This window comes from Vigna radiata, unplaced genomic scaffold (assembly GCF_000741045.1).
Source record: "Vigna radiata var. radiata cultivar VC1973A unplaced genomic scaffold, Vradiata_ver6 scaffold_264, whole genome shotgun sequence".
Lineage (NCBI taxonomy): Eukaryota > Viridiplantae > Streptophyta > Magnoliopsida > Fabales > Fabaceae > Vigna > Vigna radiata.
Window position 1 is genome coordinate 125945 of NW_014543984.1, and position 25312 is coordinate 151256.

At 30.3% G+C, this 25312-nt stretch overlaps 4 protein-coding genes across 6 annotated transcripts; all 4 read left to right on the plus strand.

Annotated features, from left to right (window-relative positions):
- The first annotated feature begins 106 nt into the window (after positions 1-106).
- On the plus strand, positions 107-3525 carry LOC106755191 (UPF0047 protein C4A8.02c). Of its 2 annotated transcripts, none has more exons than XM_014637302.2 (7): positions 107-369; positions 677-737; positions 1033-1127; positions 1227-1260; positions 1647-1701; positions 1795-1837; positions 3473-3525. In XM_014637302.2, the coding sequence occupies exons 1-7, from the start codon at positions 196-198 to the stop codon at positions 3479-3481; spliced, it is 471 nt and encodes a 156-aa protein (XP_014492788.1). In that variant the 5' UTR covers positions 107-195; the 3' UTR covers positions 3482-3525. The 2 variants fall into 2 exon arrangements, with proteins under 2 accessions (XP_014492788.1, XP_014492787.1); XM_014637301.2 differs by lacking the exon at positions 3473-3525 and adding an exon at positions 2152-2458.
- Positions 3526-8531: 5006 nt separating this feature from the next.
- LOC111240519 (probable receptor-like serine/threonine-protein kinase At5g57670) lies at positions 8532-12278 on the plus strand. Of its 2 annotated transcripts, none has more exons than XM_022778189.1 (7): positions 8532-8958; positions 9294-9548; positions 9731-9867; positions 9970-10049; positions 10151-10286; positions 10474-10623; positions 11946-12278. In XM_022778189.1, the coding sequence occupies exons 1-7, from the start codon at positions 8781-8783 to the stop codon at positions 12102-12104; spliced, it is 1095 nt and encodes a 364-aa protein (XP_022633910.1). In that variant the 5' UTR covers positions 8532-8780; the 3' UTR covers positions 12105-12278. The 2 variants fall into 2 exon arrangements, with proteins under 2 accessions (XP_022633910.1, XP_022633909.1); XM_022778188.1 differs by having other exon boundaries at positions 8536-8958; positions 9710-9867.
- Positions 12279-15438: 3160 nt separating this feature from the next.
- Positions 15439-20811, plus strand: LOC106755194 (putative inactive cadmium/zinc-transporting ATPase HMA3). Its single transcript, XM_022778187.1, has 9 exons — positions 15439-15744; positions 16318-16575; positions 16727-16824; positions 17660-17915; positions 17999-18136; positions 18310-18634; positions 18735-18937; positions 19341-19543; positions 19737-20811. Exons 1-9 carry the CDS (start codon positions 15564-15566, stop codon positions 20712-20714), a joined length of 2640 nt encoding a protein of 879 aa, XP_022633908.1. The 5' UTR covers positions 15439-15563; the 3' UTR covers positions 20715-20811.
- A 2280-nt stretch (positions 20812-23091) lies between these two features.
- LOC106755188 (rust resistance kinase Lr10-like) lies at positions 23092-24755 on the plus strand. The gene is made up of 2 exons (XM_014637299.2): positions 23092-23341; positions 23432-24755. Exons 1-2 carry the CDS (start codon positions 23263-23265, stop codon positions 24625-24627), a joined length of 1275 nt encoding a protein of 424 aa, XP_014492785.1. The 5' UTR covers positions 23092-23262; the 3' UTR covers positions 24628-24755.
- The last annotated feature ends 557 nt before the right edge of the window (positions 24756-25312 follow it).

A 25312-nucleotide genomic window follows, 5' to 3' on the forward strand; every position in this document is an offset into this window, starting at 1 on the left:
ACTGATAAAAATTTATATTTATAAACAAACAAAAGCTGGTCTAATACCAACCAACCATAACCATTGGTTTCTGGCAGCAAATCTATACATAGATTTGTGGTCAAAAGTGCAGCATTATTTTGCAGCACACATATAGTAAAATGCTGATTTCATGAGACTAATTTGAGCACTTATTTTCCATTTCAACTAGAATTAATGATGCAAGTCTCTTCAATCTGCTTAGCAGCTAAGGTTCCTGTTCGCGTGAAGTCACTGCAAACAAACCCAGCAACCATAAACGACCCTACTTCCATAGCTGCTCCTAAGTGGTCTCAAAAGACAATAACATTGCCTCCCCTTAAACGTGGGTGTCATCTAGTAACTTCTAAGGTCTGTCAATTCTTCAACTTGTTTCTACATCATCATGCTTTTCTGCCTCCCTTCTCTGTAGATCCCATGTATATGTTTTTGTTTCAGCAAAAAAACCTTAGTATCATGTGAAGTTTTCAAGTTAGAGCATCAAGAGGAGTTCTTTGGTCTAAGGATCAAAGATTTATCTTATCTTATAAGCTTCCTTCTTAATTCTTTAAATGAATCTGTTAATATTCTTTGTTTTTTAAATATGATGTTAATATGTAATCTTTGGTTTAAATTCAAATAGTTGATTTTATTTAACCAAGAATAGTCGTTGGCTCAGATTTTGAAAGAAGTTGGGCAAGAATTGTCTGGATTCAAGTGTGGCCTAGCCCATCTCTTCTGTAAGTAAATTCATTTATTGGGTCCTTTTATATTCCGCTATTTCTTTTGCACCCCTATAATTTCTTTTTGCAGCCCAATGGAGCTGACACTCCTTGTCGTCGCAGTCCTCTTGCCGTCTTCTCACCCTTATCTATGTGTTGTATACAAATAATTTTTTTAAGAAAAAAGTAAGGAATTTCATATTTATGAGGGTGCAAATGGAAAATATGAGTGCAAAAGTAAGTCCCCTTTGAATTGTTACGACGTTGAATCCAATTTGGGCTTGATAGAATGAACTCCTAAATACACATACAGTGCATCACACAAGTGCTTCTCTCACCATCAATGAAAATTACGACTATGATGTTCGAGATGACACAGAAACATTCCTCAATCAGATAGTTCCAGAGGTTAGTTTTCTGCTTACTTCTTCCATTAATATTTATATCAATTTATTTTAATCTACAAAAGGGCCTTGAATTGAATTTTCAAATGTATATACTTTGCAGGGCCCATCTGCGCCATGGAAGCACACTCTAGAGGGTTAGTTTTTTTTTTTTTTTTCCCACTACTGTACTAAGGGATAATCTAACTCTATGATAATTGTTAGGATGACCTTAGTAAGACTAAAATATATCTTAAAATCTGAAAGTTTTATAAAATATTTTCAGTACATGTTCAAATATTATTTAATATCTTGTTATTATTATGTTTAATAGTTTTAGATTGTTTAAGAAAAGACAATTTAAGTATTCTTTTTTTTCACTTTTAAAGACAAGGATTCTTAAATAATATGAAATTATTGAAATATTGGACGTGATAGAATCATATTGCAAATTATTATAAAGTAAGATGATGATATATTATTTGATTGTTAACAGAAGAAGTATGGAATTAACTTCGACAATTTACACATATATATTTTGCAGGACCAGATGACATGCCGGCACACATAAAATCATCGATGTTTGGTTGTGCACTCACGTAAGATATATTTTATATATTCTTCGAATTGATTCATTATGCTACAAAAATATATCAGCAGTTGCAGTTCAATGATATATATTGTGGTTTCAGGATACCGATTACAAATGGAAAGCTTAATATGGGGACCTGGCAGGTAAAAAAATTAGCTTCTCTAATCATATCCTGCTCAATACTAAACTGGTGCTTATATGTTTTCTTCCTACTTTCTTCTACCGAACCTTTAATCTGACAAATATGTCAACAATTAATGTTTTATATGTTTTGTTTGAGGTTTTTAATTAAAAATAATGATACATATAATATTTTTCTAACGAACATTCTAGAAAATATACCCATCAGTTTCACACATAGGACATGCATAATTAATTTGTAAAAGAACACTAGGATATTGATTAATTTAGCTTCAAATTATTAATAAAACATAATTTTTTTTTCTTTATGCTTAAGGGTATATGGCTTTGTGAGCATCGAGATTATCCTACACCGCGTACGGTTGTGGTCACTCTTAATGGAATATGAGCTGCTCAAGTATATTTGCTGCACTTCATCTTCGTATTATCAAGAACACTTTTGTTCAAAATGAATGAATAATCTCTGTGTTGTATATATATTTTTCTTAGGTGAAGTTTGAGTACCTTGCTATGAATGCTACTGTGAAATCTTTTGATCATTGTTCCTTTAAACGGATAATACAAACTCTTTCATGTAACCATTGAAGGAATAAACTCAATTTATTGTATCATATCGTTACTCTCATCTCATAAGTTTTATTTAAGAAGTTTATCAGAACAAGAGCTTAGTTATTCTTGTAACTAGCTGATCATTGAGTAGGTGTTTTTATATGAAAGACTTAGGTTATAAGAGTAGTTCAATATTCATGCTGAGATAGCAACTACCAACTACCAATATTCAACTGGGTGGTTGCTGTTATTTGGTAGCTATTGTATATATTTCTTGAAAGGAAAAAATCTCTTTAATAACTCTTTTTTTATAACTTTTCGACAACGCATACGTGGTAGTTTGTGATTGATCCGTTTCAAATATTCTTTTAGAATAAATTCAAACAGATCAATAAAATGATGACAAATGTCCTGTTGTTAAAAAGTTGTTAAAAAAGAGTTGGTAAAATATCATCCTCCAGAACTAATTAAGGAACTCTTATTAGTTGGCTTGAAAGTGACTTTCTTTCCCAATTTCCAAGACTAATATAATGGTCAATGTGTCTCACGGGTGGCCATACACGCCATAAAAGGTCTTGCTGTATTTTAAAAACTAGTATTGTGTTTCAGCTCGTGACTACACATTGAATTGATGATTTGATATGCAAATCATTTTCTATAATTTCATTTCAAATGTTTTATTCTATTAGTTACTATGTCTATTAAACTCCAAGATGGAAAATGAAACTATGAGAATGTGATAACCTTTTGAGAAATGGTGACAAAAAGGATAAGCGACTATTATGAACAAAAAGAAATAATTGAGGATTAAAAAAATGTGTGCAATTTGTACGAAGAACAACCATGAAGAAAAAAAGTATTTAAAAGGATTTTTTGTAGAAGGCCTGAACATGTTTAAAAGAATTTTTGCTTTGGCAATTAGTAGTAAAATTCAATTGTTGAAGTGGATAATGATAAAGACAACTTGTGTGCTGTTTGAAAGACCATTCAAGAATATAAGATTGTATGTTATTTGGACAACAATCATATGACTAGCTAGAGATAGTGAAGCCTATATGTGTGTATAATTTTTTTTCATTATGTAATAGGTATATTAATTGAAGTAGAAGACAAAGACAACATTGGATTTACAACAAGATAAGGAGATAAGGTGAGTCATGATACTTTTTGTGTTAAAATTAGATGAAACGTTGTTGAGCATTGGAAAATTTTTAGAGCATATGATTATTCTCTTTAATTTGAGAATAAAAAGTACAAGAACTTTTATTCAAAAGGAAGAAGAAATTATGTTGTGATGATAATGATAAATAAGTTAAGCTTTTTCCTTTATCTTAATCATGTGAGAAATTAAAATCAACATTACTATGCATAATTTGGATAATTCTTTTCACTCTTCTTTTATGTTCATATAGATGTCGAATTCATTTAACTTCATTCCATATATTGGTTTTATAGTTGCGTGATTGACATTAAATTTTGTCATAATAAATGTAAATTTTACTCTTTTTAATAAAAAGTCACCTTTTATAATATTTAAAAATAATCATTTTTTTACTGTTGATTAGTCTATAAATTATATTTCATAAAATTTTAACAATATTTTACATTAATGTTTAGTTTATTCAAAATGATAACAGAAACATAACCATAATTATATATCGAAAAATCAATACAAAATGTAATCAATTAAAATTTTATGAACATGTTAAATGTTTATTAAAATGTGCATATCAATGTACTATTAAGCTATTGGAAAGGCATTAATCTTTTTAAATTATATAAATAAACGATTTAGAATACTACCTCCTCTTATTTGCAAAGGTAAAATTTAGATTAAAGGTAAGACATAATCTTTATATGGAGTATCAAATAAGAAACTAAATTTACTTAATGTAATATAACACATAAATCTACTAAAATATGGTCTTTACAAGATTTAAACAATATGATTTGTTTAAAAACATGTATCAATAAGTTATTAGAAATTACTAATTCTTTCAAACTATACAACTAAAAATAACTTCAATACAATATTTACCAGTACTCTCTCGTTTGTTCTCATATAAAAGTAAATAATAAATACATTTCAAATTAGAGATAATACACAGATCTTTGTATTGAGTATGAAATAAGAAAAAAAGTTCACTCAAGTCAATATAAATATATATATATATATATATATATATATATATATATATATATATATCCTGTTAAAATAAAAATATCTGTTAAAATAAAAATATTAATAATTCTAAGAAGACCATCATAAAATTAAAAAAAAACAATAATTTTATATTGATTAGTGAATGTATTAATAACATCAAATTAAAAAAAAAAAATCAAAACCTCAATAATAGTAATGATAATAATAATTTAGATATATATGAGAAAAAGAAAAGTAATACACCATATTCGAAATAACTGGCTTCTTTGCCCTAAAATTAGAAAATAGAGAGATGAGGCTATGATTAAGCAAGTGAATGATTTACTCCAAAGGTTCTAAGACATGGGAGTTTAATTAATGTATTATTAAGATTAATGATGTTAGAACTTTTAGCCTTTGAGCATGTTCATGCCTTTTGGTGTCTCCACGTGTCTCTATATGCCATGCTTATTACTGCATTCCGACAAGAGATTTTGGTTTAGTAGTTTTATAGAAAAACATTATCTACAAAACATGTGTATACAAAATATACTGTTTACCAGAACCACCAAATCATTCATTATTCCTACCTCTATTATACATAATTAAAGAAATTTATCTGTGAGAAGTTCAAAGTTCCAACCATTAATTAATTCTAGTTTTATAATTATTGAACAATAAAATATCATATTAATACAAGTTAAATATAGAGATTATATAGATGAGGTAAACTATTTTGTTTTCTATCACAAGACTTTTCTTAGTGCCAATGATAAACTATGATCACACCTTTCTATGTGCATGCTTGCAATAATAAATTATACATAGATCATTGACACAACAAATATTAATTAATATCATATACTTCTCTTTTACAAACTCATATATATATATATATATATATATATATATATATATATATATATAGTCAAGAAAATAAAAACAAAATATTTAATACAAGTAATACGTGTCATTTTTAAAGATATAAATAAATGCATTGACTTTTTTAATTATAAATATTAGAATGGCTTTTTTCGAAAGTTTACAAGTGTAGAATAATAATTTGGGTTTTCTGTAGATTCAGCATGAAACTGTTCCATGTGCTTCAGTCCAGATTCAGTTGAAACTTTAAGCACATATGACAAAACCTAACCAAATAATTCTGAATGAAAGCGACCTATTTATTGTGCAGAAAATAAACTACTTTTATGACTTATATTCATCAAGAAGAACTTCAATTAAAAAAAAATAAGAAAAGAATAAAATTAATTTAAATTCTGATTTAAAACTAACTTTTTTAAAATATTTGAGAAAGCTTTTACAAATTAATTTATGCATTTTCTTTCTCTTTTATTTACTTCTTACATTTTTTTATGAAAAGGTTGTGAAATATATCTTAATTAAAATAAAATCTACTGAAAAAGAAACGTGAAATAGTACATCTAGAAGAAAATCATTGATTGTCTCTTTGAAAGTTGGATGAACTATAAGACCTAACCATTCATAAAAGAAAGTACTTAAATAAAACAAATTGCCTTCACTGTTTTATAAAAATCGAAGTTAATTTCATGATAAGTATATATATGTAATTGTAGACATATATATATATATATATAAAAGAAATATCAATACTTACATCTTCTTTTGTAAAGGATAATGATATTTAGACAACTTTTTTTTGACAACATTTGAACATTGATTACGTGTCAATCTGTGATTGGTCAAAAATTACTCCACAATCAATAATAATAATCATAAATATTATTGTTGAGTAATTTTTGACCAATCACATATTGACACGTAATCAATGTTCAAATGTTGTCAAAAAAATGTTGTCAATCCGTTTAAAAATTTCAAGTGTTGTTAGGATTTAATATTTGATATCCTTCTTTTTAGGTTTTAAGATTTTGTTTGTTATTATTTTTGTTTGTTATTATTCTGTGTATAGCTGATAGATTAAATAGAATTATAATTAATTCTGTTATAATCTTGATGTATAAATATTTGTATCTGCATTATGCAGAATTAAGATAATACACAGATTATTCTTTGCTTCTCTGTTTCTCCTATTAGTATGATTCTCATAATTTAAGAAGTGTTCATTTACATATTTAAAGTTATCATTTAAAAGATAGAGTAAAAGAATTTTGATTATACATTAATTTTAATTCCAAAGTAAAACAAACAATATCAATGTCATAGGAATTTCGTTCAAATTATAACCTATTCCTTTAAGATTTTCATATCATAATCTATGTTAGAAATTCTACATCAACTAAAAATAAATTCAATCTATAATATATAAGTAGACGTAAATCGCATCTTACAAACTAATTTTGTAAGACTGGGTTAGACTTAAAGTTAATTTCTTAACATGATATCAAAACTATAGTTTTATAAGATTGAATTAGACTTAAAATTCATTTCTTAACAACCTAATCCATTAAGAAATTTATTACAACTATAATCTAATTTTTATATATGGTACTATATACCTATAAATAAAGATACTAGCTAGCTCAGAATTTGATACGTAAATGAAGTTTCCCTCCAAATTATAGTTCCATTTTCATTCCAAAAACCCATGAATATGAATTGACATTTTGAAATTTGAAGTTAATACGAAAAAAAAGAGAAAAAGAAAAAGAAAAAGCAAATGAATTTGGTATTAAAGGTAAAGAAATTACGTCACTAATTGATGAACTAATTAATGGAATAAGAATCTCTCACTTTTTAGTGGGGACTCATATTAGCATACAGATCACAACTTTATTACTATATTTGTCGCAACATGGTTCTACAACCAGAAATTTTACCTAATTCAAATAATCTTAAGTTGAAGAAATTTACTTATATTCTTAAATCTCATGCTTAGCTATATATAAGTACCTAATCATAAATTAGAAAGCAACAATTTGAGTTCTCAATGTCATATTAACTTTTAATAATTAAGCAATAAATGAAACTTTCTCCTTAAATAGAAGCAAACCTGAAAGTAGGCTCATCGTTATTCCCTAATGGAATGGAATCTTATAAGAATGAAAAAAGTGCCATGATCCTGTTAAAGGGATATAACATGAATATTTTTTTTTTAGAAATATCCTAATTTTTAACATGGCTAGGTTACATAAAACATATGTTTTTGTTATAATATAGTTAATTAACATTATAGGTATTTCTTATAGTAAAAAATTTTAAGATATTTAAAACTTTATGCTTAAATAAATAATGAGTTATAAATGTTTTTTTTTTTCAAATGTACGCCCATAATGACACTAGTGAATAAACACAATGATATTATTGCAATAAAATAAACTAACTGTCTCATTGTTTTTCTTTATAAATCCTCATTCCTCCAATCATAAAATGATATTTAAGAAAAAAAATTGAGGGAGAGTTATATTGTTTAATTGTGAGAGATATTCTTTTTAAATAAAGGTAGTTTCCCTGCTTTTTTTTATTTGTTTTAAAATTAAAAAATAAAAGAAGAATCATAAAAGAAAATGGCGAGTCTAATATTTTTAGGGTAAGCAAATTATTATTTTTTGGTTAATTTTATTTCTTCATAACTAATATCTTAAAATGCTAATAGAAAAATTAATAAATAAAAATATTTTAATTAAAAATTACACTTAAAATAAGTTGAAAATGAGGAGTCAAGTGCATTAATAATTAGTAGAGTTCTCTATAATTTCAGTCAAATATGATGAAAGAGTATATATTTTATATTGACAAATTTAGTATTACTTTTGGGTATTTTTATTTAATAAATAATCAGATAGAAATTACATAAACACAATTTTATGATCTGAAAATCAAATTTATTGATACGATTAAATAGGAATCTTGACAAAGATTGTCTAAAATATAAAAATAAGAACATATTTTTATGATTTTTGTTTTTTTAAAGAATACTTAGTAGCAGTTGCTTTTTGTTGGATGTAGCAATATTGTTTGTCATGTTCTAACGTGTCAGATCTGTTAGCTTCTGTTGGCATATACGTCATGAAAAAGAAAAAGGAGGCTCTGTCATTCCCTATTTATACGAGACAGCGCATTTAGTAGTAGCTAACGAACTCCAAAATACACATGCACTGCACTTATTCTCTCTTCCAAGCCCATTTTCATTCATTCTCTCTTCACTCTCATAAAACTGCCTTGTTCTCTTTCATTCACGTCACAGGAACAACAACTTGTGTTCTCTGTTTCTGCTCTGCGTGAAAAACAGAGTCCCCTGTTTGGTGCCTATCTCAATGAAGTATATACGGAGCAACAGCTTGAAGAGGTTTTTCTCGTTTGGAAAACGCGGGTTTGGGGAAGAAAACAATGTTGGGTTGGTGGCTCCTTCATGTGAAGAGCACCCTCTAAGACCGTCTTGGAAATGCTTCTCCTTTGAAGAGTTGTTTGATGCCACCAATGGTTTTAGCTCAGGTACTTTGATTAGTCTCCCTTAAGGATTCAACTTGCAGTTGCAGTTAAGCTACGGTTACATTTCATCACTGATATCATGCAAAATTGTAAACATGATGAGGTCAAGAAACTCCGAAAGCCTCGATTATGGCCTTGCGATATTGTGAGGACTATGTTCATTATAAGAAAAGTAATATGAAAAAATGCAGACATGTTGCAATCTTAGAAACTCTAAAAGCCTTGAAGATGGCTCAAATGAAGACCTTTGTTCAAAGCCTTGATATCAGTCTACCTTTTGTGCTTGATATACTAAGCTTCTTTGTTTTGACTTTTTTTTTTTTCTCTTGTTTTTGCAGGGAATTTGGTTGGGAGAGGAGGGTATGCAGAGGTTTATAAGGGAACGTTGCGTGGTGGTGAGGAAGTTGCGGTGAAGAGGCTCACCAGAACTTCGACTGATGAGAGAAAGGAGAAGGAGTTTCTGATAGAGATTGGCACAATTGGTCACGTGCGCCATGCCAACGTGTTGCCTCTTCTGGGGTGTTGCATTGACAATGGACTTTACCTCGTTTTTGAGCTATCCACCGTCGGTTCTGTTGCTTCTGTTATTCATGGTACATTAATAAAATCCAACAAAAATGAAAGAAAAAGAAAATGAAAAAAGTATTTTTTTTTCTGTAACTGTTTGGGGCTGCAAAATTTGTCATATGATGTTGTTTTGCAGAAAAGAAAAAAGAAAAGATGTTAATAATTAGTGTGTGGATGTTCCATGTAGATGATAACTTGCCTCCTTTAGATTGGAAGACAAGGTACAAGATAGCTCTTGGGACCGCACGTGGTCTTCACTACTTGCACAAAGGCTGCAAGAGGAGGATAATTCATAGGGACATCAAGGCCTCAAACGTTTTGTTAACAGCAGATTTTGAACCAAAGGTTCTTCAATCTGTACTCTACTTGTGTTCATTAGTTCAATCTGTGTCTCAACAACAGATAATTTGGTAGCTTTACTCTCTCTTTTTAACTGAATTGTGGCAGATATCTGATTTTGGATTAGCAAGGTGGCTTCCATCTCAGTGGACTCACCACTCAATAGCCCCAATAGAAGGGACATTTGGGTACCCTTTGTTTTCTATTTCCTTAAATGATTGCCAATTTTCCATCATATAAATATAGTATTATATCGATGTAAATGGGAATTTGTTACTATATTTTGTAGGCATTTGGCACCAGAGTACTACATGCATGGAGTTGTGGATGAGAAGACAGATGTATTTGCCTTTGGTGTGTTCTTGCTTGAAATCCTCTCTGGAAGGAAACCAGTGGATGGGTCTCACCAAAGCGTGCACAGCTGGGTATTATCCCTATTGATCTCTGATGTTGAAACTCTTGTTATTTGAGCACTTAATTCTAATTGTCATGATTCATGCAAAACCCTACATTTGGTTTGGTTGGTCTAGATTTAGGCTAGACTAATGGTGAGCTTGTTTAGTGTTACATTACATTGTTTAAACATTTTTGCTACTTTGACTTGATATGTAGGCTAAACCAATACTAAACAAAGGGGAGATAGAAAAAGTGGTAGATCCAAGGCTTGGAGGGGCTTATGATGTGACACAGTTTAATAGAGTAGCCTTTGCTGCCTCCCTTTGCATTCGGGCATCTGCAACTTGCAGACCTACCATGAGTGAGGTACCTCAAACACATTTGTTGCTCAACTTTCCTATCACTTTCACTTTCCTCAAATCTTATGTAAAGCTTCATTTTAATCCTAAAACTATATTCTCTTTTGTTTCTCATATCAATGAAAATTTATCAGAGGATCTTTGCATTCAGGTTTTACAACTTTCTATGAAGTTCAATGTAACTAGAAAAAAATACTGCAGGATTCAAGTTGAATGCTGGTTTCAACTTAAAAATAAACACACTGTTTCCATTCTCATCTTGTTTTATAAATGCTACATGAAAAAGAGACTAAAAATGAATTTTGTCTTATTTATAAAAGACTAAAAACATATTTAATTAGTTTATAAGAATAAAATAATCTCATTTACAATATCAGTGTATTCTTTTTAAACTTTTTTATTTATTTGGTTAGAGTTGGATTACCTTTGTCCTTTTGGCTCAGAGTGTTCAAGTCAAAGGAAAGATTTAGCTCTGATTCTCAAATTCAACGTTACTAATATGACAATTACTGCTGCCTGTGGCTGATAACATTTTAATATTGATTTCTTTCATTAGTCACTCTTATTTTGTTGTCTAACAGGTAATCACCATTATTTTTATTTCTTTTCTTTTTCTCTGTTGAAACTAATCAATAACTTTGTTTTGTTCATCAGATTAGGATAATAACTGCCACTGGTGTAACCACCCCGGCATTGTATAAGTAACACTATTTAATGTTTATAAAAAAGCTATATAACTATTATGTATTATGTAATGCTTTATAGGTAGAACAGTCTGTGTCTGTGACTGGTCCCCCCCTCCCCTGCCTTTCTTTAATCAGTACAACGAAATTTATCTAAGTCTCATGCTGCAATTAAAACTTTGAATAAATAACTCCAATATAGAAGCTTACTCTCGGATTAATTTTCAGAAAATAATCTTGTAGTCAAATTAATGCAACTGCTATCATAATCAGATAGATGTGGTTGCAAAGATAAAAACTTTAAATTTAATTCAATCTTATAAAATTATATCTTATTATAAGTGAATATAAGATACAATATTAATGAGACTTGAGTTCAATTACATAAGGGGTTAAGGTCATGTTCTGTTCAAAATCTTAAAACAATGGGTTAATGGATGTTTAACTTTAATGGTGTGGTAAAAAGTGCATGTTTAGTTAAGAATTGTACATGTTTATTAGATTGTTAATGGATGAAAAGATGGTTCATTGCAAAATTTTAAGTGAGATTGTGTTCTGGGCAGCAAGGAATGTTTCTAAAAATGATTGTCCTTTAGATGAAATATGTGATGATTTTGTGTGTGTGTGTGTGTGTGTGTGGTGATAGGTGGTGGAGGTAATGGAGAAGTGGGAAATAGATAAAGAGAAATGGGAAATGGCAGAGGAGAAGGAGCAAGAGGTGGAGCTATGGGGTTTTGATGATCTGGAATATGAACATGACACTTCCTTTTCAATGTCTCTACCTGACTCAGTTGCAAGTACTTAAGAGTAAAACTGTTTGCTCCAACTTTCATCTACCTTGTAGATATATGCATACTGTTACATAAATATGAGGCTGCAGAAAAAAGCCTCTTCTGCATCAATCCTTTATTATTTTCTTTTCTGTATTTATGAGAATGTCAAATGTTCATCATAATCCAACTCAACTACTTGCTTCAATTTTGACCCTACCCTTTTTTCCTTGTAAATGTAATAATAAATACAACATCAATTTCAATTTCAGATGCAGAACATGACATTGCATGGTCATTTTCTGCACTGATGATTCACTCCTCAAAAGAATGATCACTACTGCAAGCTATACCATACAGAAATAACAACCAAAAGATAACAATATTAAAGAAAGTGTTCCAGTATTATCCAACAAGTCTTTAAGTTGAACACATTGAAATGCATATGCTGAATGGCCCAGCCACCAGCAATTCCTAACCTATTTATGTTTATTCTTAAGTGATTTCCAATTTATTTATTTATATATATAATTGTTGAAGACTCATACTAACAAAATATAAGAACAACTTATAGTAAAGATTTAGACTTAAACTCAAACTTCTTATTAAATTGATAACCCTTTTTACCTTACATATTATTTTGATGTTGATTGATCCTTTGGGAGGTTTTAAGTACATTATACAGAAATATCACAGAGATAAAACACTGTTTCTCATTTCATAATTACATTAATACATATAATTTTCTCCCAGCTTAAAAAAGACAAAAAAATATGAAAGAGATTGTGGATGTAAATTACTACTAAAATTTGGTGAAACTTCTTTCTAAATATTTTGTAAAACTTTTAAAATTCACATTAAAATAAGTAGAACACTTATTTCTTTCTAATTTTTTTTTAATAATAAATAAAATATAAGACAAATGAATTCCGGATTGTAATAATCTCTCCCTCTCTCTCTCTCTCCATTAAATTATAATAATTACTATCTTAAGTTTTTACCTCTTAAATATAAATAATAATTTTTAAAAATATACATAAATAAAAACAAGCAGAAATATCTTAATTAAATTTGAGTACTATGTTTACTTCGGCTCACAGCTGGAGACTCATAAAAAGGTTAGGTAGTGTGATCTAGCACAACATCACATCCCAGCAGACACACAATAATAAATTTATAACACTAAAAAATATTATAATAATATAATAAATATTATCCAATAAAATATTCTGGTCCAGATATGCATCCAAGTATAAATTATGAAGGTTAGGAACAAACATTCTGTACCAAAATTATATTGGCTGCTAGATTTATATAAGTAACTAATCACCACACAATAGAGCTTCGATAATTTTCTTAAACTATTTAATATACTTTTTTTTTTCCTTTACAGTTATATTATATCAGACAATAAGAATTCTTTTATTTCCGTTTTTCATGAAAATACTTTATTTTTAAATCATTTAAAAAATAGCTGTAAATTTATTAATACTTTTGAAAGGAAAAATTCTTATAATAGATATATATAGAAGTAAATAATGGAAATAAATTAAAGTAATGGTAGTGGATGAAGCAGCAGAGATTTTGGATTGTTTAATAAAATATTGTATAAATAATATGTGGTTGTTTAACTTGCCCTCAATTTGTTTAGGAAGTAAGAGAATCTTAAACAACAAAAATATGACAAACGTATGCTTTCAAGTTTTGTTTAAAATAATTCTATTGAACTTAGTTTGTTTAAAATATAAACTGTTTACACTTAATTCATACTTATTAAATAATTAGTTAATTTAATTAATAATATTAAATTTGCTAAAATTATACTCTTTCTGTAATACTGGAAGAAAACGGATTCAATAGGGATCTTTCTATTAGAGTGGTAAATAACTCGCTACTGTTTTTGAGATTAAATATTTTTATTTCATAAATTTTGGTACAAAATTAAAATTTATTTTGTCTAAATGTCAGTGAAAATATCGATTAATAAGTTAAAAGAAATTATAATATCATTAGTTTAAAAAATATATCTATCTATTTTCATATTTTAAGTTTCAGGATTACAATATATTAAATTTGAATCGAATTAATTTGAATTTTATATTAAAATTTAAAAATTAAAAATATATTTAACCTATGTTTTCATGACTACTAAAATTTGAATCGAGTTAATCGACTTTTTTTTTTCCTGTTCAAATAGGCATGTTTTTCGTATTATATTATTTTTCCTACTCATGCATCCTCTGTTAATTTGGATTCCTGATAATTAAGTTCAGCAAAATACACTTACAGTCTTGGTAAAGAACACATCGATTGTCTTTTTAAATTGTTGCTATACACTAATATTAAATTCTCGCAATAAATACAAATATTCGGAGTCAATTTTTATTGACTCTCTTATTTAATATGTATATATATTTTTTAAAAATTATTATTAAGTTTAACATTTTTTTTGCACATATAATTATTAACTTTCTTGTAATAGTTATATTTAACTTTTGTTTTTCAATATCTCTTATCAAACAAATAGTGAAAACGATTTAAAATATATTTTAAAGAATTTATTTATTTTTATAAATTTTTAATTCCAATATTAAACAATAACTTAGATTATTATTATTTTTTAATTTAAAAAATGCAAATACGCATACGACAATGACTATATTATTAAATAGTCTTTATATAAACCTAAAATGAATATGTTTGACTATATTTTTTTTGTGTTCTTAAAGTAAGAGTTGTGTTTTATTTCTATTCTCATTAGATAACAAGTACGCTTTACCTGATCAAATATTTATCAAATGATTATTTTATTAAAATAAAAAATGAAAGTAAAAGAAATATGATGTTATAATAAAGAATTAATTACATATAATTGCATTAATTTCAAAACCAAGAACCAAATAAACTACGTACCTTAATAGTTTAAAACAAAGTCCAATAGAGAAATAAAAGACAAAACAAATATGGATCTCATATATTATTCTTGTACCCAATTAAAAAAAGCTGAATATTGTTCATATTTATATTAGATATTCTGTATTTATTTATTTTCCTGTCTATATATGTTGGAAGTCCCACGTCGACTAGAGATAAGGATAAATTATAATATATAAGTGAGGTGCAAACCTCACCTTACAAAACGGTTTTGTGGGGTTGAATTAGGCTTAAAAATCCATTTTCTAACAATATATTCAATTTGTATTAGAATATGACAGGTAGAATTGTTTTATTGGTCAGTGAAAGACGTATAATAATTTATCAAGTACAAATGTCATCCAATATTCTTGTAAACCAGCAAAGTCAACCATTATTTTCTTACGTTGTAGTGCACAAACCATAAACAGACCTATATGGGGAAATTATGTTTAGTAATTGTTAGGGACATAACATATACACACAAGTTGGATATTCAGTTTTACTTAGTTTCAAAAGTTTATGCCCTTTTTTTTTTTTTTTTTTGGTTCTTCATTTTGAAGCTCATAGTGGAGAAGAAAATGGCAGAAAATATTAAGAGAAGCAGCTTCGAAGTGTTGGGAATGTGCTGTGCTACAGAAGCAGCACTGGTTGAAAGAATTGTGAAGCCTCTTCATGGCGTCAAACATGTCACTGTGATAGTCCCTACACGAACAGTCACCGTTGTCCATGATGTTCTCTTCATTTCTGACTCACAAATAGGTGATTTCTGTACCCTTTTCTCTTCACTTTCCTTTGGTTCTAACAAAGGGGTCGATCATCGATTTAAATATATGTTATGATCACGAGAGAAGTTGACTGGTTCTTTAATCTTTATGTGATATAGCTCATAGCTTCCTTTATTGCTTGGATATATGGGGTGTGTTACTATATGCTTTTCTCAGTTCATGATGCAATTTTACTTTTTAAAACTGTTACTTCTTGTTCATGTTTTTGCTTTCTGATTACATGCTAGCTTTTCTTGGGGTCTGAATTGTGTCAACTTGACGGATTGTTTTGCTGTCACGTAGGTAGAACTCATCATGTCAATCTCTTATTCAGGGTCTAGAATATTAAAACTTTTGCTTAACTAGCAATATGTCAATAAGTATAATTTTACTTAGTGCGAACTTGATCGTAGTTACCAGAAATTCACTGAAACACGTTTTTGCTTTAGTCTATTTTCTGTTCCTAAATATCCGAAATAAGGGGAAAAGTCTTATAGAAAGTCATTACTTTATTTTCCTCAAAAAAAAACCCAACAATTCATTTATCTTTGTTGTTTGATTATGTCAGCTGATGCACTGAATGCTGCAAGACTTGAAGCTAGTTTGAGACCGCAGGGAGAGACTGATAATGAAAAGAAATGGCCAGATTTAAATACAATGGTGTGTGGCTTGTTTCTGGCACTTTCTTTCTTGAAATATATATATCACCCTTTGGAATGGTTGGCACTTGTTTCTGTTGTCATTGGCTTCCCTAAGGTTCTACTCAGAGCCATTGCATCCATTAAGGCTCTTACTCTTAATATCAACATTCTGGTTCTATTGGCAGGTACTTTGGTTTGAATTGTAATTTATTGATTCCTCAATAAAAAGTGGTAGGCTTTACTATTGTAGTTTACTTTCCAAAGAAAATAACAGCACTTGTTAGTTTACACGTAAAAAATGTCCTGTTTCTTATGTTTCATTTTTATATCTTGCAGTATGTAGTACTGCTGCTTTACAAGATTTTTGGGAGGCCGGTGTCATCATCTTCTTATTCTCCATTGCTCAATGGCTTGAGACAAGAGCAACTCACAAGGTTTGGGACATCATTTCCCCCTTTCTCCTTAAATGTTTGCTACACTTTCTTGATTAATGCCAAATTGTGTGCTTTTAATGTGGTTATTTGTATACTCTAGCTTCCTTCTTTGAGGGATAAATGTAGATTTGATTTTTAATGTTTTCACAACTTTGCCAATGACTAATCATGGTTGAGGGTTCCTCAAGAAACGTGCAGTACCAGGTTACATAGGAGTGATTTCTTAAAACATTGTAAGGATTTGTTAGAGGGATAAGCAAATTCCAAGTTTACCATCTTGCTTTGCTCTTGACCGAAGGTGACTACAGCTGGATTCTTGTTTCTCTATACTCTTATTATGAGATACTGAAGAATTTCTGTTTTCTTCCCTCTCATACACATTAGTCACTGTTAAGTTGTTCAACACACACTTAGTACTAGAAGAAAACATTGCTACTCAATATGTTATGACGAGTTTCATAAGTTTAAGCTCATATCTATAAAGTGGTAGAGAAACAAGGTACATGAACTTCATCATAGTCTTCAGTATCATTTCTCAAATTCCAATTACATTTGCTTCTGAAATATTCCTCTGTTGTAAAATCATTATGGTTTTTCCTTGTTTCTATATTTGTTTTCAGCTGTGCTGCAGATATCTCTGGTAACTAGATTAATATTATGAATAAATTAATATCATAAGATTTCAGACCTATTTATTTAAAACTAATTATTATCTGTTCACACTCATAAACACAGATTAGTGCTTAGTGCTAGCAGTATGCAAGTACTGATTGAAGAACAGACACTGTAAGATCGACTTCATGTTAACGTTTGACATTTTAAACCTGTACTTTAGGCAAAGGTTGCAATGTCTTCTTTGACTAGTATGGCTCCTCAAAAAGCTGTTATTGCTGAAACTGGGGAACGTGTTGACGTGAATGATGTTAAGATCAACACCATACTTGCAGTCAAGTCGGGTGATGCTATTCCTCTTGATGGAATAGTGGTGGAAGGAAAGTGTGAAGTTGATGAAAAGATGTTAACAGGAGAATCATTGCCTGTGATCAAAGAGTTTGATTCAGTAGTGTTGGCTGGAACCATCAATGTGAATGGTTAAGTATCCAGCTATTCTTTATCTTTTAACTTTCTTTTACCGAAACAATGCTTAACTAATTCTGATTGTATATCATCCCAGGATATATAAGTGTGAAAACTACAGTGCTGGCAAAAGACACAGTGGTGGCTAGAATGTCAAAACTTGTTGAAGAGGCCTCTAGCAGAAAATCTCGAACACAAAGATTCATTGATAATTTCGCTAAGTACTATATTCCTGGTAAGTATTAAGTACATACTTCAGCAACTTTTTTCCTTTGTGAAAGTAAAAATATAAATTGCACCACGTTACTTTTTAATTTCTGCGTTTAAGATATTGATTAATAAATATGCTTTATACCTACATTATCAGAGCAAATACTGATATTTGTATATTTTTATATCATCTTGCAGCTGTTGTTTTGATTTCAGCTAGCATTGCTGTGGTTCCAGCTGCATTAGAAGTTCCTGATATAAAACCTTGGTTTCATCTTGCAATTGTGGTTTTGTTAAGTGCATGTCCTTGTGCTCTCATCCTCTCTACTCCCGTTGCAATCTTTTGTGCTCTCACAAAAGCTGCAACAAATGGGTTACTACTGAAAGGTGGAGATTATATTGAAACACTGTCTGAAATTAAGACAGTGGCTTTTGATAAAACTGGCACAATAACAAGGGGAGAATTCACAGTGGCAGATTTTTCTGTTGTAGATGACATTAGCATTGAAACTTTACTGTACTGGTAACTTATCAATCAAACGAAAGAATGTCTATACACCCTGTTTGGAGTGTTCATAGTTGTTTTATGACTAATTTGATTTTGTTTAATGAAAACATTTCAGGGTTTCAAGTATCGAGAGTAAATCAAGTCATCCTATGGCAGCTGCACTAGTGGAATATGGAATGTCTAATTCTGTCAAGCCAATCCCTGAAAATGTTGAGAATTTTGAAAATTTTGCTGGTGAAGGAGTTTTTGGTACAATTGATGGGAAGGATATCTATATTGGAAATAGAAGAATCGGTTCTAGGGCTGACTCCGGAAGAGGTGATTATAAAACCATGTCCTTAATTTCAAAAGCAGTTCTTGTAGTCTTTTCAATCTTGACTTGAATATTTGAATGAGTGTGTGTGGCTTTCCATTTTACTGACGTTGATTCTTTGCTATTTGGTCACCTTTTATCAGATACAATCACTTGAACAATTTTCCATATATTTCCAAGATTTTCTAACAGTTCTTCAAAATCTGGCACTTGAACAATAGCCATTAGCCTTTAGTTCATATCCTTTGTTCATTAGTTTATCTCTTCTACTGAGACTAAAAAACTCAGAATATATTTTAAGTACTCTTAAGGTAACAATTTAAGATTATTTCATTACTATGTGTGCTTCGTTGTTCACATTTATCCCTTGTGATAGTTTATGCACTGAGCTATTCTATGTCTTTTTAGTTGATTGTCAGTTGCAATTTCAAAGCCAAGAAATTTCTATCCCGAAACGATACTGTGGACCGACTATGGTTGGAGTCTTCAGCTTAGTCGACAATTGCAGATCAGGTGCTTTGGAGGCAATAGAAGAGCTAAAGTTGTTAGGCGTGAGATCTGTCATGCTAACAGGAGATAGCACTCAAGCAGCTATGTATGTTCAAAGTCAGGTATGCTCATAGTAACGTGTACTCTATTTAACCAACAATCTTATGACAAAATGAAAAATATGTTTATTTGATAGACTTTGTTCTCAACAATGACAATTTTCTTTTCCTGACTGAAGAGGCTTCAGTTTCGGTCATTAATGCTGCTTCTTGTGATCCATATTAAAACTTAGAAAAATTAGCTTATTCTCTGCAGTTGAACCATGCTCTAGACATTGTACACGCAGAGCTTCTACCTGCAGAAAAGGCAGTGATCATTGAGAATTTGAAGAAAGATGGGCTAACAGCCATGATTGGTGATGGCATAAATGATGCTCCTGCATTGGCCACAGCTGACATTGGTATCTCAATGGGAATATCTGGTACAGCTCTGGCAAATGAGACAGGCAATGCAATTCTTATGTCGAACGACATCCGAAAGATACCTGAAGCCATTCGGCTTGCAAGGAAAACCACTAGAAAGCTCATTGAGAATGTCATTATTTCAGTTGGCTTCAAGAGTGCTATACTTGCATTGGCAATTGCAGGATACCCTATTGTTTGGCTTGCTGTGTTGACTGACGTTGGGACCTGTTTACTTGTGATTCTCAATAGCATGTTAATTTTACAAGAGAAACCAAAATATGCAAGAAAATCTGCAAGTTCTAAATATGGAACCTTCTCGGAAGATCTGACCATGACTCTACTGGACAATGAAAGTAACAACATTAAGAACCAAGGGCTTCTTACTGGTGAAAAATGTGGTAAAGATTGTTGTAAAGACGACACTTATCATGTAGAAACTACAAGAAAGAATGAATCTTCTGGACTTTTGAAGTTGAGCAAGAGAAACCAAAGTGGAAACTCTGTCTCTATTGAGGTGCATATAGTGAAACCTTGCAATGGTTGTTGTCTAAGAAAGGTAAAAACATTTGACGACTCTGCATGCAGAACAAATAATGGTTCTGGTTGTTGCCAAGAGCAATCTAAGACTGAACAATGTGTCACTGGCTCTGATGCCAGAGAAGATGCCAGCATTGCTTCCTTGGAGTCTTATTGCCTTAAGGACAAATCAGAGGATATTCTAGACTTGTCTGAGACAGAAGGGATTCCAAAGTGCTGCAATAAGACATGCTGCAATGATAGTTTTAAAAATATGACTAGCCTTAGCCAGCCAGAAATTATTATAGAGTGATCTAAATGGTAGTGATAAAAAAGTTACATTTATTGATTTATTTAAATCAGAAAGATGAGACTTAAAACTGTTGAATAACGTGTTGTACAAGTGTTTAGTGTAGATTGAATACTTAATGAATGTCTTTTATGAGTAATTAGTAGTATTCAAGGGACTCTTTATATATATCACCTTTAGAAAGTCACCACAAAATCCTAAGAATAGAGGGGTGGAACCAAGATTATTGCTGATCTAATTTAAATAGTTAAATAAGTCTTAATAAGAATGGTGTTGAAGAATAAATTCAAACTACACAATTAATTTTTGTTCTCAATATAGTAGTGAATACGAGAGTGAAAAGATCAGAAATGAAGACACAAAACTAAGTACAAAAATTTCAACTGATGGATATTGCCCTTATTTGTTATCAATGTAGCTGAAAGTAACTTTTGATAGATTTCTCGAAGCTTCAGTATCTCTTGGTGAAATTAAATAGGGAAAAACTGCGCGTTTGGGTAAACAATGTCAGTCAACAAACAAAAGGTGGTGTTAGAGAACAGAAAGGTTCAATGAAGTTATCACGCTATGAAATGACAAAAAGGAAGTGTAAACTACTCCCACTATTGTCCCCACACCATAGCGTAGCTTTCAAACCTAAACTTATCATCCTCACAGGTAGCATTTAAACTGAAATATTTATTTTGTTTTCATGGTTTGTTTTGCGTTGGTCGATTCATGAGATTGCTGTTATGATTGCATTCTCTAATGATCTTAAAGCAGTTGTCCTTTATGTGAAGAAATGTTTCACTTTTTGGAGCACAGTGGCCAAATAGAAAAATGGGGTTGATGTTGGTCGTAAACAATCATTTAGACAGAGACCAGACAAACAATTTGTGATACTAACTTGTATGGATAGATTTCTGAATGCCATGGAAAGGAAGAAGCCAATGAGGTTCTCTGATGAGCAGCTAAGGGTTATGTTCTTACCCTTGAGTTGATCGCTCCTTCTATTTGGAGAGGGTTCTAGTTGATAAGAAGGGAAGATCCAATGTAAAAACCCTCCAAAATTTAAGTCACTAAGAGAGCTAAAATCTAACTAGTATATTTATAGGATCAATGTGAAGCATGAGTATACGTTCCTATTAAAGTACTTATATAATGATAAATAATAATCAACTTATGAAATTACCTAGATTTAGTTATAATACAAGAATATTGTCCAATTAAAAGTAAGTTGAACCGTTCTATAACTAAGAAACTTAAAGGGTCTTATTGGTCAGTTTATTGTATCAACAAGTAATAATTACAATAATTAATAAACATAACTTACGAAAAAGAATGTGTTATTTATAGTATTAATGATAGACCCTTATCTGTATGAGCATGAATCACGTGACTTATTTATTAATATCAAATTATTATAGCTGATTGAGAACAATGTAATTAGCAAAATTGTCATCCTAATCAAATAGGTAGGGATTATATGACAGTTTAGTAGATTGACATATAATTGGTTAAGAACAACTTTTTGTTGATTCCGATAATAACTTGGTCATATTATATACATAAAAAGTTTTATATATATATATATATATATATATATATATATATAAATAATGATTTAATTATTCTTAAATTTATGTATTTTTAATTGAGTTATTATTGAAAGTATTTATTAAATTTGGTATTTAATTTTATTTTTTATTTTTTCTTTAAGTAATATGTTATTAAAGTCTTGTTTAGAAGATAACCGTGTGATTATTATTTTTGATTTATTTTATTTTATTTTCTTCTCATCGATCAACTCATTTCTTCTCACAATCTGTTTGATTAAGAAGTAGTTGTTAAAAGGTTATTACATATATGGTGATCAATTTTTTTCTTTTTTAACTTCACTATTTATACTTTTCATGAGTTGGGACAACTTATTATTATTATTTTTTTAAAAAAGAAACATCGTTATTAATATCAAGTTATTTAAATGAAACTAAAAAATTTTAAATACTCAATCAAAACCAAAACTTTTAATAATAACTTAATTAAAAATATATATCCAAATTTAAATAAATAACCAGATCTTGTGTTTACAGAACAACTTTGTTTGACACTTTTTTTTTAAATAATATAATAATACATATTACACTTTTAAATTAAAAGATAATATAAATATAATTAAAGTATTATTAGTTTAGAATGTTGCGTACACACATACATTGATTGAAACAGGTAAAAGGAAGACCTCACCACTACCACAACTTCAAAGTCTTCACCACACTATCATTTAAATATTCATTAATATGATCCCCACAAAGAACCCCAGAACATTAATTTCTATATCTAAAACGAGAAAAGAGAATACTTCACTGAAATGAATTCAACAAGTTCCAAACTTACCATTCCATAATTTTAAAACCTTTTTGTACGAAAAATTTCACGGTGAAATAACCACGAAATTCAAGAAACTAAAAACGCGTTTTGAGGCACTTTATAAGCGACTAACATAATAGGTAAACTGCAACTTTGCACGGTGTTATCAACTGCATTTTGAATTCTTATCATATTTTTTCCAATGTCCGACACCTACTCTACCACGACAGATAACACCAACAATTCTGACGCTTCGGGAATTGTAATTGCCGTTGTCATAGGTAGGATTTAAACTGTCATTTTCTGTTTTATATTGGTTTATTTGGAAGACCTTTTTCTTATGACTGAACGCTCTAATGATCTTAATGCAGTTGTCATTATTGTGAAGATTGGTATTTGCTTTTACGTATTCAGAGCATGCAAAAAAAGATTTCAGGTTAATGGTGGTTTTAAACAGACAGTAACACCACCAGATAAACAATTTATGACACTCACTATGGATAAATTTCTGAATGATATGGAAAGGGAGAAGCCAATCAGGTTCACTGATCAGCAGCTAAGGATTGCAACTGATAATTACTCTTATCACTTGGGCTCAGGAGGTTTTGGGTCTGTTTATAAAGGAAGTTTTAGTAATGGAACCATTATAGCTGTGAAGGTTCTACTTGGGAGTTCTGACAAAAGAATTGATGAACAGTTTATGGCAGAAGTGGGTACCATTGGTAAAGTCCATCATTTCAATCTAGTTCGTCTATATGGATTTTGCTTCGAAAGACACTTGAGGGCACTGGTTTACGAGTACATGGTGAATGGCCCGCTTGAGAAGTACCTATTTCATGAAAGCACCTTCTTATCATTCGAAAAGCTTCATGAGATCGCAATTGGTACAGCAAGAGGCATTGCTTACTTGCATGAAGAGTGTCAACAGAGAATAATCCACTATGATATTAAACCAGGAAATATTCTCTTGGATAGGAACTTTTGTCCTAAAGTTGCTGATTTTGGTTTGGCCAAGCTTTGCAACAGGGACCATACTCATATAACCATGACTGGGGGTAGGGGCACCCCTGGTTATGCCGCACCTGAACTTTGGTTGCCATTTCCTGTAACTCACAAGTGTGATGTTTACAGCTTTGGCATGCTGTTATTTGAAATCATTGGCAGAAGGAAAAACCATAACATTAACCTTCCAGAAAGTGAGGTTTGGTTTCCAATGTACGCTTGGGAAAAATTTGCTGCTGAAAAAGTGGGGGAGTTGATAACTTCTTGTGGGATAGACGACAAAGATAGGGAGATTGCAGAAAGAATTGTTAAAGTAGCTTTATCATGTGTTCAGTATAAGCCAGAAGCAAGACCTATAATGAGTGTTGTGGTGAAAATGTTGGAAGGTTCTGTTGAAGTTCCAAACCCTCCAAACCCATTTCAGTACCTGATTGGTTGGGTTCCACCCACTCATGATACTGACACAAATATCACTTCTGACTCGTCAGCATTAGTGACCAAATCTGTTCCTGTACTTGCCACACATGCTATCACCACCGAGGAGATTGAATTAGCGTCTGTATAAATTTGTTGTGTTAATCCATCTGGACGTTCACTTTTGTTCATTTTACATTTATGAGTTCATCAAATGTATCTACCAAGTGAATTGTATCTTTATATTTGAAATAAGCAATTGAATAATTATTTTAGTTTTACAGTTAGTATTAATATAGGGAAAAAACGAAGGATAATCAAATTTGAAATTTGAATTTCAAATAAATAGCTAAGGCAAGGATTGAGAATATTTACTTGATATCTTTTGTTTTACTTAAACTTTTGGAAAATTTTTTAGTTTTAGAATACTCTTTTATATAAAGATAAAAAGGTATTTATTTATTGTTTAGACTTAGAAATAAAGATTTAGATATTGTTAATATTTGACATTCTAAAATAAGAAGCTACTTCACATATAGTATATTTCTTATACACATATAGTATAAGAAGCTTGTATGGTGAGAATGAATTAGGTTTAAGATGATTTCATAATGCTCCTTTTGACGGGTCAAATGGGCATTGAGAACATGAACGGGGGTTCTTGGATAGAGTTCAACAAGCTGAAGGGCGAATTAAGGATGGATAGAGCTAGAAAGGGTTTATGTTGTCTACACTTTGAAGGGACACAAAAGGAAGACTTCACTGCTACCACAAATTCATAATCTTCAACATCATTCATTGATTTATTAATATAGTCCCCACACCATTTCAGAACA

Coding starts and splice junctions, on each gene's coding strand:
- LOC106755191 (XM_014637301.2), top strand. CDS start 196: ATGATGCAAGTCTCTTCAATCTGCTTAGCAGCTAAGGTTCCTGTTCGC. Junction 738..1,032: donor TGGCCTAGCCCATCTCTTCT/GTAAGTAAATTC, acceptor ATACACATACAG/TGCATCACACAAGTGCTTCT. Junction 1,128..1,226: donor TCAATCAGATAGTTCCAGAG/GTTAGTTTTCTG, acceptor TATACTTTGCAG/GGCCCATCTGCGCCATGGAA.
- LOC111240519 (XM_022778188.1), top strand. CDS start 8,781: ATGAAGTATATACGGAGCAACAGCTTGAAGAGGTTTTTCTCGTTTGGA. Junction 8,959..9,293: donor CACCAATGGTTTTAGCTCAG/GTACTTTGATTA, acceptor TTGTTTTTGCAG/GGAATTTGGTTGGGAGAGGA. Junction 10,050..10,150: donor CCAATAGAAGGGACATTTGG/GTACCCTTTGTT, acceptor TATATTTTGTAG/GCATTTGGCACCAGAGTACT.
- LOC106755194 (XM_022778187.1), top strand. CDS start 15,564: ATGGCAGAAAATATTAAGAGAAGCAGCTTCGAAGTGTTGGGAATGTGC. Junction 15,745..16,317: donor CATTTCTGACTCACAAATAG/GTGATTTCTGTA, acceptor TGATTATGTCAG/CTGATGCACTGAATGCTGCA. Junction 18,137..18,309: donor CGCTAAGTACTATATTCCTG/GTAAGTATTAAG, acceptor ATCATCTTGCAG/CTGTTGTTTTGATTTCAGCT.
- LOC106755188 (XM_014637299.2), top strand. CDS start 23,263: ATGTCCGACACCTACTCTACCACGACAGATAACACCAACAATTCTGAC. Junction 23,342..23,431: donor TGTAATTGCCGTTGTCATAG/GTAGGATTTAAA, acceptor ATCTTAATGCAG/TTGTCATTATTGTGAAGATT.